This window comes from Salvia hispanica, chromosome 2 (genome assembly GCF_029641045.1).
Source record: "Salvia hispanica isolate PSC_SH4W2 chromosome 2, Shi_PSC_v1, whole genome shotgun sequence".
NCBI lineage: Eukaryota > Viridiplantae > Streptophyta > Magnoliopsida > Lamiales > Lamiaceae > Salvia > Salvia hispanica.
The window spans coordinates 63234650-63253040 of NC_142693.1; the positions used below are offsets into that span (position 1 = coordinate 63234650).

The 18391-nt window shown below is 37.0% G+C and overlaps 3 protein-coding genes across 5 annotated transcripts; all 3 read left to right on the plus strand.

The window, feature by feature from the left end:
* Positions 1 to 2003: 2003 nt before the first annotated feature.
* On the plus strand, positions 2004 to 6757 carry LOC125200627 (putative E3 ubiquitin-protein ligase RHG1A). Of its 3 annotated transcripts, none has more exons than XM_089065598.1 (7): positions 2004 to 2092; positions 2707 to 2751; positions 3248 to 5062; positions 5754 to 5807; positions 5950 to 6048; positions 6140 to 6283; positions 6354 to 6757. In XM_089065598.1, the coding sequence occupies exons 3-7, from the start codon at positions 3326 to 3328 to the stop codon at positions 6483 to 6485; spliced, it is 2166 nt and encodes a 721-aa protein (XP_088921724.1). In that variant the 5' UTR covers positions 2004 to 2092; positions 2707 to 2751; positions 3248 to 3325; the 3' UTR covers positions 6486 to 6757. The 3 variants fall into 3 exon arrangements, with proteins under 3 accessions (XP_088921724.1, XP_047954267.1, XP_047954266.1); XM_048098310.2 differs by lacking the exon at positions 2004 to 2092 and adding an exon at positions 2187 to 2613 and having other exon boundaries at positions 5757 to 5807; XM_048098309.2 differs by lacking the exon at positions 2004 to 2092 and adding an exon at positions 2188 to 2613.
* Positions 6758 to 9958: 3201 nt separating this feature from the next.
* On the plus strand, positions 9959 to 12791 carry LOC125201867 (uncharacterized). The gene is made up of 5 exons (XM_048100153.2): positions 9959 to 10579; positions 10815 to 10907; positions 10988 to 11053; positions 11147 to 11212; positions 12081 to 12791. Exons 1-5 carry the CDS (start codon positions 10349 to 10351, stop codon positions 12453 to 12455), a joined length of 831 nt encoding a protein of 276 aa, XP_047956110.1. The 5' UTR covers positions 9959 to 10348; the 3' UTR covers positions 12456 to 12791.
* Positions 12792 to 15425: 2634 nt separating this feature from the next.
* Positions 15426 to 18379, plus strand: LOC125201866 (putative serine/threonine-protein kinase At1g01540). Its single transcript, XM_048100152.2, has 7 exons — positions 15426 to 16091; positions 16181 to 16285; positions 16985 to 17107; positions 17200 to 17370; positions 17464 to 17593; positions 17680 to 17889; positions 17980 to 18379. Exons 1-7 carry the CDS (start codon positions 15595 to 15597, stop codon positions 18142 to 18144), a joined length of 1401 nt encoding a protein of 466 aa, XP_047956109.1. The 5' UTR covers positions 15426 to 15594; the 3' UTR covers positions 18145 to 18379.
* Positions 18380 to 18391: the final 12 nt, after the last annotated feature.

Genomic DNA, 18391 nt, shown 5'->3' on the forward strand with positions numbered 1-18391 from the left:
AAGTTTAAATGACTCAACTTTTATGGGACGGGTGGATGAGTAATAATTTGTATTCTCTCTTGACTAACCAAGAACATGTGGTTGTCAATGTAATTTGGAATTTTGGATGGTATGTATAAATGTAGGCTATTTATTAGTACTTCGTATTTATCATAATTCATAAGGTCTCGAACCTCTAAATTTATTTGTTTCTTTTCCTATTGTAAGTGTAAAAAGGGATGGTGGATTTCTATCAAATTTTCCACTAAAATTAATTTTTACCCATTTTTTTTATTTCCTCTAATAAGAAATTGTTAAAAGTTAGAAGTAGAGAGCTAGTACTTCCTTTATTAAGGGAAATTTAAAAAATAATCCATCAATTTTAGAAGCAATTATGAAATCTAATTTCTCTTTTTCTTCCTTATTTTCTAGATACGTTAAAGAACTGCTAATCACTGGTGCATTAATCTTTAAAAATTTGTTATTATCAATTAATAATCAAAGTAATCGACTGCCATATATGTAACTGCATGTGTAACAAAATCCCGTTTAAGCAATTAGAACTAAAACTGCCACACATTTTATAAATTAATTGCAAGAATGAATGCAGATTGTACGACAAAGTACGTTAATTAAAATTTTAGAGAAATTATATTTACTGACTCAATTAATTTTATGCAACACATACAACTCGCATAGACTAATCTAATCATTTTACTATCTTGTTTTTGGTTATTTTACAAATACAATACTACTACTAATGATGAATATAATTATTTCATTGATACGTAAGTTTTAAAAAATCTTCATTCTCTCGACAAAGTAATTTAATCTAATTTTCTTCAAAATTCTATTTTAGTGTCTGATCAGATGTATGCAACATACCAACTCAGATGAATTAATATGTTCATTTTACCTTCTTATTTTCAGTTAATTAACAATATCATTGAAGACAAATAGTATAATTATATATATATATATATATATATATATATGTATGTACGCTTTAAAAAATTCTTTACTCATGTATAATCAAAGTACGCACATTGTATGTGTTAAAGAATCCCTATTTCTAAATAAAATTATTTCACAAACTTTAAATTATTTTTATTATTTTTTGACCAACGAGAATACTTGGTCATCATAAGTAACTACATCTGTCCAAAACGATTTGTTTTCAGTAACCTGATCTGTAATTGACACGCGTCTTACATACATCGTTCGTAAAATATAACAAAATCTTATCATCAATGACGGTAAATCCAAAAACGAATCCTCCATTCAATTTTTAAAATTAAAAAATGTCATATTGACCAGCAACGTAAATACATGTGCCACACGCAATCCGTTTTCAATAAGTGTAGAACCCTAACTGCACGTGCCACCAACAATCAGCTTTCAGTACTAGAACCCTAATCGACACGCGTCTTACGTCCATTCATAACGTAAAACAAAACAAAATCTAATCACTAATAGCGGTGAATTCCAAAACCGTTTCGAGAACTAGAACCGTAATCGACACGCACCTCACGTACGCGCGTTATTAGTAACGTAAAACAAAACAAAATCTAACAATATGCCCGTTGGTAACGTAAAACAAAACAAAATCTAATCATTAATATCGATAAATTTGAAACCCGATTGTCTTTCGATTTTCAAATTGCCAAAATGCCCAAATTGCCAAAATGCCACTCATATTATGCCAGAGCACAAATACCAACACAAAAAGTCAAATCAAGACAATTAGGCAAGGAATAACAAGAATGCCCAAATTCTAATACGAGAAGGGCAAAAAAATTTAATGCCCACCTTTTTTAATGGAAAATATATTTGAAATTAAGAAAAAGTACAAAATAATCCATGTGAAAATGTGATGCATTGCATGAACACATAATCCAGGGACAGGTGGTTGGTGTGAAGTTCTTGAAATCCAGAGAGGAAAATACATACAAGAAAACATAAAAAGGAAAACAAAGGGTCCTTTTTTTATATATTACTATCAATTTTCCCATTTATTCGTTTTCACACACATACATTACTTAGAAATTTCCTCATAATTCTTGGAACAAGAGTTGAAAATAGGCTAATCTGACAAGAAAAAGGAGACATTTTGGTGAGCCACCCCCCACCATGACCCCCCTATTATTTTAATTTTCTTCCCTTTTTTCATGGGAGCATTTTCTTTTGTTCCTTTTTTCACCCCACAAAAGAATAAAATTACTGTGGGCATGGAGGCCTATTTGATTGACTTTTTTTGAGGTTGTGATTATGGTTGTGGGAATTGAATGAGATTTGTTCTTTTCCATTTGGTTAGCATTGAAATCACCTGTCTTTCTCCTATTTTAGAGAGAGGAGAAAGTGTATGAAGCTTTGAATGTGGCCTTATGTGTTATTGCTGAGGTGTTTTGAGTAAAATAAAGATTACTGTCCTCATAAATCACCCCACCCTTTCCCTTAATTTTTTTTCATATACCTCAACATCCACCAATTTTATTTCCATCATCTCTCTTTTCTTCTCTCTCACCCCATTTGAAAGACTCTGTTTTTCTCTCTCTCTAAATTTTTTCTTGAAGGTTTTTGGGCTTCACATCTCTGTTTGAAGCTGTGTTTCCTCTCAGAAGGGGGAAAACAGAGGTGGGTGTGGAGGAGTTTTTGATTGTGTGAATTTACATGTGTTTTTTCCTTTAAAGATTTGATTTTTATCTGATTCTTGGTTTCTATTTTCAGGTCTTGACTTTAGATCTATCGCTGCATCTGCTGCTCTTTGGGCTGGTAAATTTTCTCAGATTCTTACATATCTGTGTTTGATTGCTCCCTTTTTTGGGTTCTGTTTTGGAATTTGATGTTTTCTTGTTTTTTATACCCTTTTTGGATTATCAGCTATCATTTGTAACCTCATCTTTGATTATGTTTTGAAAGTTTTGTTTTTGTTTATTTGTGTTTTGGAGAAACTATTTAGTTGGGTTTAAGCCTTGAGAATTCTGTTATGTTTTTTTTTGTATGATGTTTTTGTTGGTGATATGAAGTTTTCAATTTTGGCAAAAAAAAATTAATGTTTGGTGGAATAGAAGAATACATCATTTTTCTTGAATATATGCTAAAAAAGTGATCTTTATGTTCCTGCAAAATGTTGTAGTGATGATGCCTTTGAATTTAAGTTTCTCCCAAAATGTATATGATTTTTCTCTTTGTGTTTCATTTTGTTCATAAATGTGCTTTTGAAAACTGATGGATTAATGAAATTAACTGATGAATTATATGATTGCAGATTTCCTGAAGAACAGCATTGTTGTTTATTCTACCATTCATTTGTTTGTTGATAATTATTCGACTTTAAGCTGCCCTGATGCAAGGGCCGAGTAGCTCCGTGAGTACTTTACCCGAGAATATAAGTTTCGATCATGGCTCTGGGTCGGGTGACGCCGCCATAGAGTCCCAAATGCCATGGACTAGTATGCAGACGACCGTGCAAAGCAGGCTACCGGATTACAGAATGCCGTCAAGTGACGCCAATAATCAGTATTTGCAGCATGTGAGGCGTGAGGGGCCGAATGTGGAGTGGAGCGTTGGCGAAGCTAGCTCCAGTTCATCACAGCGCCTTGGTGATCAGACTGAGAGGAAAATGGAGCATGCTTGGACCTTTGCCCCGAGATCTAACCTCGCCTTAGAAGAGAGGCAGTTTGAACAGTCTGATATTCTTTCGTTGGATAACGTCAATGTGAACACACATGGCAGTCAGAGAGCACACGTCCCCGTTGGTATGCGTGCGTCTAGCTCCAATGCCCTCCCTCAGGATCTTAATATGATTGTTGATTCGGAGGATGATGACTGTCAGGTAGTCGAGCGTCCCAGCTCCTACATATCTATGGGACCGTCCAACGGTCAATTGCAAGCTCCAGGCACTTCCTCTGGTTCGTTTGCCATGCCTTCCGGACGTGGTGGCTATATGATGGATGGGAGGGAGGACAGGCCGGGTTGCTCCATGGATGGGCGGCGTATGTCGTATAAGCGAAAAGCACTTGAAATGCAAACGGGACAGTCTTCGGGAGTAGGCAGCTCGAGTTGTTTTCAACATGATGAAAGAAGCCAATGGCATTCCATGACAGCCGCTCATGCTGCTGCTGTCAGCAATGCTAGTATACCGATTTCAATTGACAACGATGTTGCTATTAACAATGGTTCGGAGCCAGCAAATCCGAGGCTCAGGCTTGGTGTTGGAGCAGCTGGTTCCGTGACTCCTTTCTCGCTGACTTCTTCAGGGAATGCAGAAAGTTCCCGGAGAAATCTCCGTTTGCGAATCAATGGCTTATACCAACAACAACAAGATGCTTTACCCAGCAACCCGCTTTCAACTGAGACTAATGTTGGAAATGTAGACGCTTCGTCTTCTCGGTACTCTTCTAGATTACTCCGCAACCATTTATTTGATATGAGCCCGGCTACCGCAGTGGAAAGTGCAACCCTGAACAGCCAGCCAACCCTGCATCTTCCTCCTGCGCGCCGTCATCATCAATCTAGGTGGAGCGGTGCATCAAGCTCGAGAAGTAGCAGGTCGTCTATTGCTGTTCCCGAAGAAAGGATGCAATTTGGAGAATCTTCGTCAAGACATATTCCAAGAAGCATTTCTGAGCATCCTATGTTCATTCCAGCCAGTGAGATGGGAAGTTCGTCTCAGAATCCTACAAACTGGAACTTTCCGGGTGCGAACAACAGTATGGCTGCAAATGCTGGGTCTAGTTCTCGAGCAGGGACCAGCACTGGGCTCAACGCTGCTCCACCTAGTTGGTCCCATCGGGGCCATCCCCAATATCCTCGGAGGTTATCAGAGATTGTACGGAGATCTCTATTGTTAAATGCAGGTGCCGAGGCTGCAGGTCAGAGCAGCAATCATGCTGCAAGATCGGGTTCTCCGGCACTGCCTCAGGAGATGGTACATCCATCGGTGTCTGATGGTCATGGCCATCGTGTACTGAACTCGAGATCAGCATATCTGGACAGGTACGTTGATGGTGCTTTTGGGGTACCATATTCGCTGAGGACTTTGGCTGCTGCAGGTGAAGGACGAGGCAATATAATGTCCGAGGTATTCCACATCCTTCTTGCATTTGCACTCGAGCTATTAGCTCCTATCTTGACTGATGTTGTATGCCTTTTGGTTACATCTTTTCGTGTTGCAACTTAGGGCTCGTGAATATATTGTAATAACTTGCACTCGAATCGTTCGTTGCTGATCAATCGTCCATGCTTATCTAGTCTATTTCAGTTCTTCAACTTATAACTCTATGAATGATGCAAATAAGGCCTTCATTTGATGCTCCCGTGTTAAAAAAAATGCATCGTTTTATTGCTTAGGAATTAGGAGTCGGCATGGTATCAAGAAGCCAGTATGTTTAGTAAGGGAAATGAACCGTAGTTATTTGTATGGATGAAACAACCCCTACATGTTAAAAATCGAGCCAAATTTCATTATAGGACTTGCCTTAAGATTTCACGTAGTATACATAAGTTTTTGGTTCCGTAAGGTTCAAATTGAAAAAAAACTTGACTAGTGAGTAGTGACAGTGTACAATGATCAATATCACATCTGGTTTTTTCTATCTGACGATGTTCTCTATGCTCTAAGCACTCGTATTAGTAAAAAGTTTGCTGGATTATACTCATTCTCAATGTCTTTACTGGATTTACTTCTCCCCGAATAACTGCTAATTCTCATCTGATATGAAATTATTTGTCTGGTTTGTATAACTCGTATCTGATTCAATGTTTTGTTTCAGCAGATTCGCCAAGTCCTGGACCTCATGCGGAGAGGCGAGGGCCTGAGATTAGAGGTCTGTATTCTTCTCCTTTTCGGTTCTTTAAATACCATGAATCTTGTGCTGTAGACGGAAATGCACTTGTTGTGAAGTGGTCGTTGATTGGAAAAACTCCATTTATCGTTAAACTAATTATCTTGTGTTTCTTGTGTGGTAGGATGTGATGATCCTCGATCACTCGGTCCTTTTTGGGATGGCTGACATCCACGATCGACACCGGGATATGCGACTGGATGTTGATAACATGTCGTATGAGGTGAGAATGCAGCACCGTCTCTCGTCTCTATTTCCACAACACATCAATCAATGCTTTTACAATATGATTTTTCCTACTCTTCTATTTCCAGGAACTATTGGCCCTCGAGGAGCGCATCGGAAACGTGTGCACCGGTCTAAGTGAAGAAACTGTTACGAGCCGTCTGAAGCAACAGAAATACGTTGCCAGCAAAGCCGAAAACACGGCTGAGACAGAGCCTTGCAGCATATGCCGGGTAAGGCCACATTCTTCGACACGGTCTCATCTCAAATTCGTTTCAGTTAACTCATCTCATTGCTTTGCAGGAGGAGTACAACGAGGGTGAAACTCTCGGAGCGTTGGAATGTGGCCACAATTTCCATGCCGACTGCATCAAGCAATGGCTGATGCAGAAGAACCTGTGCCCCATCTGTAAAACGACGGGGCTGACTACCTGAGAGGCGGTCTGGCTCGTCGTTCTAGCAGGTATGCGGAGAGTTGTGTTAGCGACGTGAGTCCTGAAAGGCATCGTTGCTCGCGACTTGATAAGAAGCTCGTCGTCTTCCCTTCGCTTTCCGGCCTCCCTAAAAATTTATCTTTGCTCATCTGTGGAAAGATACAGTGATTCAACTTTATATTTTTAGTCAGCAATTGCACAAGATTTTTGAATATTCAACTATTTACATTCATCTACATTTGACAATAGATTTATGATATTTTTATTGGTTTATATTTTTGTTTGTTGATGGTTTCTTGAAGCTGTTGAGAAGCATGACTTGCATAAGCATATGGTTTCAATATGCCCATTTTTTTTCTTGTTTCATGTTAGTTTTTCAGTGAGAAAAGTTCTTGCCAAGTGGGCTGGGCTGGGCCTGGCCTGTGAGGCCCGCTCTACCCAGTCTCATGTTTGAAGTGGGCCGGACTGAGAGCTTTTTTATATATATTTGAGTCCAGCCCAATGAAAGCCCATTTGGAAAATTGAGCATGTTCATTAAAAATTTATGTGAAGTGCAATATAGTAACTAATTTTGTGGATAATTGAGCATATAGAATTTCTATTCAATATTTTTATCATTTTTTTTCAGCTATAAAATTTATACTATGCCAATGTCAATATTTTCAACTTGTATTAATTTTTTTGAGCTTTATCTTGTCTAGGCTAAATTGACTTGGCTATCCCCCTCCCAACAAATTAAGTGTACAGAAGCAGTAGTATTTTTATTAGTATGCTCTGAATCTGTATGGGTTCCGCTAATCGAACAAGGAGTCTCGCTATGACATGTTTCTGTTTTAGGTCTTAATTTTGTATTGGACCTAGCTCGTCATCTGTGTGCCTATTTATATAGAAGTACGGCGCATAACTCTGTACTCTAAAAACAATCTGAATACAATCTGTTCTCTGTTTCCGTCCGTGGATGTAGCCAACGCAACGTTGGTGAACCACGTAAATTCTGTGTTTCTTTATGTTTCTGTTTGTCTCGATTATATAATTGCTCTATTATGTCACAACAATTTTATAAGGCACAATGTTGTTCTTGAGATATTTGTTTGTAGCAAAAATTAGATCATTAATAAATTGTATATACGGCCAACTCAGTAAATTCAAATTTGTACTTTTCTAGTGTTGATGATTAATTAAATTTGCTTGCATAAGGTGGGTAATCTTAATCCTGATTGGCCCTGTGATGTTTGACCCAATTTGCCATGCCTAGTGGACTGAAATCGTAGAGGGGAGGTCACTTGAATGAAGGATTTCTAATTGCATTAATGATTTGTTTAAGGTACTAACTAGCTAGACTACTAGTTAGCTATTTAGTTTGAACCTACTTTGGCTTGTAATTCATAAATATCTCATTATTATTTCGTCGATAGCATGCAAATCCATCTACTAATAGGCATCGGATTGAATTATTCTTGCAATTGATATGTATTGGATTGTTTTATGGTCAATATGACAAAAATATGACAATAAAACGAAATTCAAATCAACAAGCCTTGGCGCCTCCAATGACTAGAACAGTGGGTGAGGCTCTTGAGCCGCGATGCTTGGCACGTGTGGTTGCTCGACCGATGAGAGCGTGTGTGCAAGGCCACGTGCCAAGCATGATTCCTTTTCTGCAAAATTTGAACTTTTTTTCGAATTCATATTATCTGAATCATTTTCTTTTATGACTAAAAACAAATATATAATTTCAGTTATTCTATTTTATTATTTTTTCTACTTAGTCTATATTATCTCTTATTTTATCTAATCTTTTCTTAAATCTCATGGCAAAAGAACTATTTAAGCAATATGAGACCGGTGCAGTACCTTTTTTCCAAATTTGGTTACTTTCAAAAAAAATTATTTTCTAACTAAAATCAAGTATTTAATAATTTTGAATTATGATGAAAGATCATACTTAGAACTCTTTACACTAAAAAAGCTCAACTCTTTCACACTTGCATTGTGGATCATGTATTTCTATTGTATGATGAAAATGTGGGATTACTTAAAAGTGACTTTATATTATGATATCAACTATATTGTAGAAAAGACCACTTTTATCTTTAGAGCCAAAAGGGATTTTCTTCACAATTTTGACCTAAGTTCGAAATTTAATCACCCAGTGATTTTTCCTTTTTTTATATTTATTCTTCCAAAGTGTACCACCATTCAACCTATTTAAATTTCTTTCTATTTGTCATTGCATGCTCAAATATCTCATCGTCTATTCCTCATTTCACCATATTCTTTAACAAGATTAATATTTTTATAGAAAAATAAAAAAACGAGATAAACTACCATGTGTGAAAAATTAAAAATAATATATAGGGTGGTGATAAATTAAATTGATGCAGGTGGGGAAGGTGGTTCCAAATTTCCCACACGCAACTTGGAATGAATGAGTCACATAGGGAATGGTGCCTTTGAAAAATGAATAATCTAATCTCAAACTTTGTTTTTATGGTAAGGTGGAATCCAGTTGGATAAGGTTTCCAATCTAATTGTTTCTATAATTTCTCAACCTTATTATTTTAATATTTTGGAGCAATAAATATTTGTTCCAACTGCCTCTTTTTTTAATTGTATTTTGCCTTCTTTTTTTGGCTTTAAGCAGAACTAAATTTGGGCCGTTTGGTCAAAAGATTGAAAATAGAATTAAAAGATGATTTATATTACAAGGCCAAATAAAATAATATATAAAATAAACTCAAATTTAGTCGCCCAATACACATATGACACTGCGGTGTTATTGATCATATATTTTGGGTAGGTACTGATTTAAATATTATTACTCCTGATTTTTTTAGCAAAATGGAATGGTGATGATAAATCTGTTAATATAAATATTAAAAATAAAATTGATGATGATAGATCTTGTGCCGAGATTAGTTTTATTTTTAAAGATTAAAATTTGTTGGATAAACATATTATTTATTTATATATTACTCCTATATTCTATTCAAATTAAATAACACATTTAAATAAAGTATGAAATTTATTTTTACTATATTTAAATATTATACAGATATAATTTTAAAGTCAAAATATCTATAATTTAAAAATTCTAAAATTATATTGCAAACCGAAAATTAGATACTCAAAGTCATAAACATTCATTGGCACTACCAAAGCGTACACATCCAAATTTGTCCAACTAAATTATGTCGAAATCGATCATGGCATAGAATAAAAATCAATTTCTTTCTTTTCAGAATACAGCTTTTAATATAAAGTATATTATCTGTCATAATTTGATAATTTATGATTTAGAGATTAAAAGAAAAAGTTTTTACCAATTAAAGTGAGAATTCCTCGAAAGAAGAAGGATCTCTTCGAAATTAACACAAAGCTGAGACCCCTATTTGTAAATAAACAAAAGATTAGGAGAATTAAGGCGGGATAATAAACCTTGTCTATAAACTCCATAAGCATAAATCATTTTTCCAGAAGGGGAAAAGTGCAGGAAATCGCTCTCTTTTCCGAGTTTAGAAATTTAAAAATATCGATTTCATAAACTTTTGCTGATGGGAATATGGAAAAGCTGCAATCTTTGAAATGGGTTTTCTACGATGCAGCGAAAATAAACCAAAATTAAGCGAAACTCCTTTGTTTTTTTGACTTCAATGTCTGCTTATTTCCATCATCACAACCATCGTGGCTTTGAATCGCTTCAGAATTCTCGAAATCTGTCCCTCTTTTTTCGTCAGTGGAAAAATGGGTATAGAAGGAAACTAGTTTGAATCGAGAGTGAGAGTGAGAGAGAGAAAGAGGGGAAAGTTTGAATCTTGATTTTGTTTTTTTAATTTTGATGAATTTTGTTGTGTGAAAGAAAAAATGTCGGATCTTTACGGAAGCAATGAATCTGAAGACATGTCTTCTTTCCTTCAAATTCTTCTCCAAAACTCTTCGTCTTCCGCCGCCGTCAGCGACGGAGCTGCGGCGGCCGGAGGGTTGTTCGGCGGCGGAGGGGCGGTGGCGGAATCCTCCACTAGTCTAAGTTTCTCTGATCCCAGCTGCTTCTTTGCCGGTGGGCCGAGTGGCAAGAATCTTGCTTCTAATTGTGAGGTAAAAGCAAAATTCTTCCCCAAAATTTGGTTAAAATTGGATAGAAATTTGTTTATTGTAGATTATTAGCTCATTTAGTGAATAAAGACTCCATTTTTATGTAGTTGTAATGTTGATTAGTTTCGATTTTGGTTGTGATCTTTGTGTGGATAATGAGATCTCTTTGAATTTGAAGTTCCATTCCTCATTTTCTTGATTTGTTCTGGTTTTTGGTTTGGGAATTGGTTAACTGTAGGGAGGGGAAGCTTGTGATATACCGGTGAATCCGGCTCCGCCTCGTTCTTCGAAGAGAAGTAGAGCTGCTGAAGTGCACAATTTATCAGAAAAGGTTTGTGATGATCTGAGTTTGTTAAATGTAGTTTTGTCAAGATTTGGATTTGTGTAAAATCGTTTAGCTGTCTCGAACAGAGGAGGCGAAGTCGGATCAACGAGAAACTGAAAGCGCTTCAGAATCTGATTCCAAATTCTAACAAGGTGGTTTAGCACAGCATTTCACTGAAATCTTGATTCCCTTTATCTAGAATGTTCTTCATTGTGATCTGGAATGTGTCTGTCTTGTAATGCTAGACTGACAAGGCATCTATGTTGGATGAAGCCATTGAATATCTCAAACAGCTTCAACTCCAAGTTCAGGTTTTCGTCTCTCTTCTAATTACATACTCGTTTAATCGAACCGTGGCCTTAATTTGAGTTCATTCGCTATTCTGTTCCATTCCTCGTCTTCAATTCTTGTGCTTCTTCATACGTGAGTTCTTTCGTTGTATGTTGATATCTGTCATGAAATCGCATGATCATTTTGGTAGAAAGAATTAACACCTGCATATTGAAAGAAAATCGCATTATCATTTTCTCTTGTAGATAGTTTTGGTGTCTTTTGAGTTGAGATTTGTGTAGCAATTTAAGTATGTAACAAATAGAAACTACTATGTATGCAGTTCTTGTAAAATGTATGTTGAAATTTATATATAAGCATCCCACTTTCAAGATTTGAACTTCTAACTTTTTACAATATTGTACAATGTATGTTGAAGTTCATGTAAGCATCCCATTTTCCCACTTTCAAGATTCGAGCTTTGAATTTCACAATCTTGTTCAATGTACATTAAAGTTCATATAAGCATATCCCATTTTTCCCAAATACAAGATTTGAACTTCAACAATCTTGTAGAATGTATATTGAAGCAATAAGCATCCCACTTTCCCACTTTCAAGATTTAGACCTCAACTTTCACAATTAAGCTTCTCATTTTTTTCTCTTTCAAGTTATGAACTTCAACTTTCTCAATCTTGTACAAATGTATGTTGAGATCTTATAATCACCCCATTTCCCCACTTTCAAGTTTTGAACTTTTACTTTCACAATCTTGTAAAATGTATGTTGAAGTTCATACTTCATATAATCATACCTTACCCCACTTTCAAGATTTGAACTCCACCTTTCACAATCTTGTGCCATATATCTTGAAGTTCTAGTAGCTAAAACGCGTGCTTACATTTTCAGATGTTGACAATGCGAAACGGGTTGAGTTTGCACCCCGGCTACTCCCTGCAGTCGATGCTAGCACCCTCACCCGGTCTAGCCATAGACGAAGGCAATCCACTGCTGCACTCAAGCAGAGGCACAGAGGCACTCTCTAGGGACCAAGACGTCTTCCTACAGAGCTCCGTTGCACCCATGAACCTCGGCCCCTCAGCCCTGCCAACGCTCGTGCCCTCCACACAAAATGCTGCCAACTCTACAATGCTCCCGAGCTATGCACCCCCGTTGCAGCAGAACCGTTATGGACTGCTCAACCATATAGCCTCCACGAAGGATATTTGCAGGGACGACGCGTTGTCAAGACTGAACAATTCGTCACCGGGGGTGTCTTCATAGTAGTTGTAATGAACAGAGGAAATAAGAAACACCAATTTGAGAGAGGTGATGTTGTTTCTAGTTATGGAAATGATGTCAAGTTAAAAAAGATCATTGTTTAGAAGTATTGGATATTGGAAATACAGATTGTGAACATACTTGTTTCTCTTCTTATTATTTAAACCTCTCTCTTTTTTTAGCATAATTGATGTTTTTGGTTAATGTTTTTGATGCCTAGATTGGTTTCATAAAACATCAGTGTGGCATTATTTATTGGGATATAATTTTGTATTTCAATTTATCATTGTATAAATTGTTAAATATATTATGATATTGAGATATGGTGAATTATTGTGCCGGACTATGTACGCTACCAAAAAGATTCTGTTGCCAATAGAGCCAAAAATTACACTATAATATATCAAGAAAGTGAATAATTTGGAAAAATCAATTTATATGCATTTGTACAGAGTGTGTCAGGATAGTAAAGAATTACAAAATTTTAAATAGGAAGAAACAATAAAGTGAAAAAAAAGACATTTTCGTACTTGAAATGATATTAATATAGCAACTGCAAATATCAATCATTTTGCATAGATATACAAACCATTGAAAATAATTGGATTAGGTGTAGAGGAAATAAATGGGAAATCGTGATATGTTTTTTTGTTAGTTTTAGGATTTGTTAGTTTATAGGAGTAGTGGTATTTTGTTTACAAAATGTACAATGGAATTTTCTATTAGAGATTAATGCAACTCAATATATAAATTACTAAGGTTTTGATTATTGACAAATAATTAAATTTTATTTGTAGATTGATAAATAGTAACGAACTCTAGTTAATTTCTAACTAATCATTAATTTAGAAGAATCAGTGAATGTTTGTGAAGGAAGTTTTACTTTATTTTGTAGTGAGATAATAATAATAATAATAATAATAATAATAATAATAATAATAATAATAATAAAAGGAACAAAAAAGAAAGAAAGAAAAGTACATTTAATAGCTGTAAATGAACAAATTATTTTAATCATAATTCCTAGATCACACATGTTTGTCCTATATCACTGTACTCTATAGTATCAGCACATAAATCTTCCCATTACCACTTTTATTTAAATAAAGTACATATGCAGGAGTATCTTATCACTGTTTAAATAATTAATCAAGTATAATGAAACCACACCAACAAACCATCATCATAAGCAATCATCATTACCATTCCATGTCTGCACAAACCAATCAAAAAATTAGGTTAGCTTACAAAAAGAAAGAATCTCTAACACCATAAAATAATCAAACTAATTAAGTTTGACTTGGTCAAACTTATTCTAAAAACAGAATAATTTTTAATGTATTGTCTTTCTTTTACCGAGATAGATTTAAGCATATTACTAGTACTATTTTTTTTTATTACATTAGAAAATGTCAAAATTCTCATGCCACAGAAAGCAAATCCATGATATCTCTAGAAAACATTGAACCAAGAAAACATAGGAATAGATTTTCAACATCTATCTATCCTGCAAAACCAAAACTTACTTATCATATTTGATGTCTTCAATTTCTGAATTTTGTCCCTAGTTATTGAATAGTGGAATTATTCCGCATTGAATAAGATAAATACAAGGGTGTGCATAAAAAAATGTAGATATAGAATTTAATGCTTTAATTGTCTAGATAATAATTCATAGAGGCGTGAAAGTACTTACAACTTACAAGCTTTGTTTTTAATTAAGTTAGGCTGATCATATATTTTCTTTTGTTGTTTACTATACTTTCTTTATAATGTATACATTAGTAATTTGGATCTAAATATTTAACCGTTGTAACGAATCTTGATCCGAAAAATTGCGATCCAAAAATTTAGAAATCGTTTTACGAATTCAAACACTATAATCTAGTCCATGATTTAGATCCATATATATAATTAACGAATCTAGATCCGTAAATCCTCATTACATTTTACCATTTTTATGGCATAATAATATCTCTACACTCCGATTTGACTAAACACTGCTTAAACCTCAAAGTCAAACACCAAATCAATAACTACCAAAATCAAACCCCAAATCTTTCACTAACAAAAACCACATGCCATCGATCCATTACGTACAATATATAGCAAACTACATTCGACTAATTTTCACTCAAAAGTTTAGTTCGTGACAATGTGTTGGGACTCGTTTTCACCAGAGTGCCACGAAGATATCCTCTCCACTCTTACTTCGAAACAAACAATTATCGACTTATCTCGCACTAAATCTTATCAAACAAATCAAACATCAATGGAATAGCGTAAAAACCAGTCCGATTATCGTTTTTTCTCAAAAGCTCAGCTCATGATAATGTATCTTCACACATCTCGCCAATAACAAAATTGCACTACATCTATCGACTTATCTCGCACTAAATCTCACCGTCATCTTATCAAACAAATCAAACACTAACCGAATAATGTAATAACTAGTCTGATCATCGTTTTTTCTCGAAAGCTCGGCTCCTAATAACGTATCTTCACATCTTGCCAGTAACAAAATTGCACTACATCTATCGACTTATCTCACCCTAAATCTCACCGTCATATTATCATACAAAATCAAACACCAGCCAAATAATGTAACAATCAGTCCAATCATCGTTTTTCCTCAAAAGCTCAGCTCTTGATAATGCATCTTCATACATCTCGCCGGTAACAAAATTGCACTACATCTATCGACTTATCTCGCACTAATCCCACCGCCATCTTATCAAACAAATCAAACACCAAACAGAATAACGTAATAACCAGTCCGATCATCGTATTTTCTCAAGCTCACCTCACGATAACGTATCTTCACACGTCTCGCCAGTAACAAAAATTGCACTACATCTTACGATTGCCCATCTCACTCACTCGTATAACTAGTTAAATTCGAAACAAAGGTCAAATCTTGTCTAACAAAGTGAACAACATAATTAGCATCAACAGTTCAACTGTTCCACACACATCAATGGGCCCTTCCCTCTTTGGTAGGTGTTCCATCAATACAGCTGCTTCCCTTTCCCCTTCCCCTCCCTCTCTGGCGCGACTGTCTTCTTCTCCTCCTCCCACCAAAGTCAAAATGCCTCAAACTTAGCTTTATTCCCATTTCTCTCACACAAAAAATAAAAAAAAAATGTCGGATGGCAAAGGCGGCAAACCCGCCTTCCTCAACGACCAGCTCTCCAAACGCACCACCATCTTCGGCCTCCGCCTCTGGGTCGTCGTCGGCATCTGCGTCGGCGCCGCCATCGTCATCCTCCTCTTCCTCCTCTCCCTCTGCTTCACCTCCCGCCGCAACAAGTCCAAAACTTTGCCAAATAAAAATAAAAATCCCACCTTTATCCCCACCGTTTCCAGAGAAATCCAAGAAATCCGGGTCGACACCAACCCGCCCCGGGTCGACCCGGATCCGGAGCCGGAGCCGGTGAAGAAGGGTGATCAGAATGACGGCGGGGGGCCGGAGGTTTCGCATCTGGGGTGGGGCCACTGGTACACGCTGAGGGAGCTTGAGGAGGCGACTAATGAGTTTGCTGATGAGAATGTGATTGGGGAAGGTGGGTATGGGATTGTGTATAAGGGTGTTTTGGAGGGGGATCATAAGGTTGCTGTCAAGAATTTGCTCAATAACAGGTTTGATTTTGGTAAAGTTTGAGTCTTTTTGGATTCTGTTTTAATTTTGCATGATTTTGAGATTTTGGTGGGGTTTGTTTTTATTGAAGGGGTCAAGCGGAGAGGGAGTTTAAGGTGGAGGTGGAGGCGATTGGGCGTGTGAGGCACAAGAATTTGGTGAGGTTGCTTGGTTATTGTGCTGAAGGAACTCACAGGTACTTCAATTCTTGCACAATGTGTGTACCCTGTTGTGATTTGTGATGTTGAGAATGAGTTGAGTTATTGCGATGAAGTGCAATTTAGTTGGAAAGACGTGATTTTGATTGTGTTGTGACTTGTGATGTTGAGTTCGAATTGAGTTATGACGATGGAATGGAGTTTAGTTTGTAAGACGTTTTCGTGATTGCTTTGTGCTTACACTTGTGGGGGGTTTTGATCATGTTGTGACTCATGATATTAGGATTGAGTTATTTATGTTGATGAGGCGCAACTTTGTTGGTAAGATGTTTTTGTCACGATGTTTGTAACATGTTGTTTGTATACCTATGGTGGTTTGGTTTACGTTGTGAGTTGTGACTTGTGATGTTAAGCTTGAGTTGAGTTATGACTGCGAAACACAACTTAGTTGGTTAGAGGTTTTTGTGACCGCTTTTGTGGTGAAATTGCTATATGCATGGTTTGATTATGTTGCGACTTTGTTGCTAAGCTTGAGTTGAGTTATGACGATGAAATTCAGTTTAGTTGGTAAAGCGTTTTCGTGATTGCATTGTGCTCAAATTCGTAACATGTTTGTACACGTATGGTGGTTGGATTATGTTGCGACTTGTGTCAATAAGCTTGAGTTGAGTTACGACGATGAAATGCAACTTAGTTGGCAAGACGTTGAATTTTGTGACATTTTGTTTGTGCACTAGGATGCTTGTTTATGAGTATGTGAACAATGGGAACTTAGAGCAATGGCTTCATGGAGATGTAGGGCCGTGCAGCCCTCTAACATGGGAGATTCGAATGAACATCATTCTTGGAACTGCAAAAGGGTAACTAATTTTATACAAAAAAAAAAAACTCCACATTCTAATGTCCATATCAAGATTGTTGAATCCTTTTGTTTGATTTTGATTCCCATCAGCTTGACGTATCTGCACGAGTGCCTCGAGCCTAAGGTGGTCCACCGCGACATAAAGTCGAGCAACATCTTGCTGGACCGGCAGTGGCACGCCAAGGTGTCCGATTTTGGCCTTGCGAAGCTCATAGGCTCGGAGAAGAGCTACATCACCACTCGAGTCATGGGGACGTTTGGGTGAGTCTCGCTCGATCGCTCTTGGATTATCAACATTGTTTTGTTTTGTGTCGTTACAATCGCATCAATGTTTGCTCGTCTCTGTCTCTCTAGCTACGTGGCCCCTGAATATGCCAGCACCGGGATGTTGAATGAGAGGAGCGACGTCTACAGCTTTGGCATCCTCGTGATGGAGATCATCACGGGGAGGAACCCGGTGGACTATGGCCGCCCCACCGGGGAGGTATACAACTAAATGATTTTTTCGAGTTATAATCAATTTATCGCCTCAACGAGCTAGGTAACTGATTCTCGTGTGTAAAATTTCAGGTAAACCTGGTCGATTGGCTTAAAACAATGGTATCCAACCGCGAATCTGAGGGCGTGTTGGATCCAAAGTTACCGGATAAGCCCTCTACGCGAGCATTGAAGCGCGCCCTTTTGGTCGCGTTGAGATGTGTGGACCCGAACGCCCAAAAAAGGCCGAAGATGGGCCATGTAGTCCACATGCTCGAAGCAGACGATTTCCCTTTTCGTGATGTAAGTTTAGATCAATCAATCTGCTTTGCATACTTGCATACCAAAATGTGGTTATTTTGGCTCACTATTGCCTCGTGTCCGAAACCACAGGATCGCAGAGGAGGCGTGAAGGAACAGCACGGGAAATCAAGTCGCGATGGTGCCATGCCAATGGAGAAGCGGTTGAACGAGCCGGGTGACAGCAGCGGATACGAGAGCAGCGTCCAAACGGATAGGGCGATGTTGAGGAAGGGGGAAGGAGACGACGAGCAGTAGAAAGGCCGTTGGAGACGAGACGACAACGGCCTTTCTATGTAAATACTGTGATTTTGGCCTCAGCTTTTGGCATGAAAGGTGATCATAGCTCATTTCATGTTGATATGATATAGCAACTGTTATAGAGTGTTACATAAAGATATATATAGTGTTTACAATATGATTCATTTGTGGTGTTTTATTGAATTGAAAGTCTGTATGTTTCCACATAATGCAAAGCAAATTTGTTTGACAATTTTCCAGATGT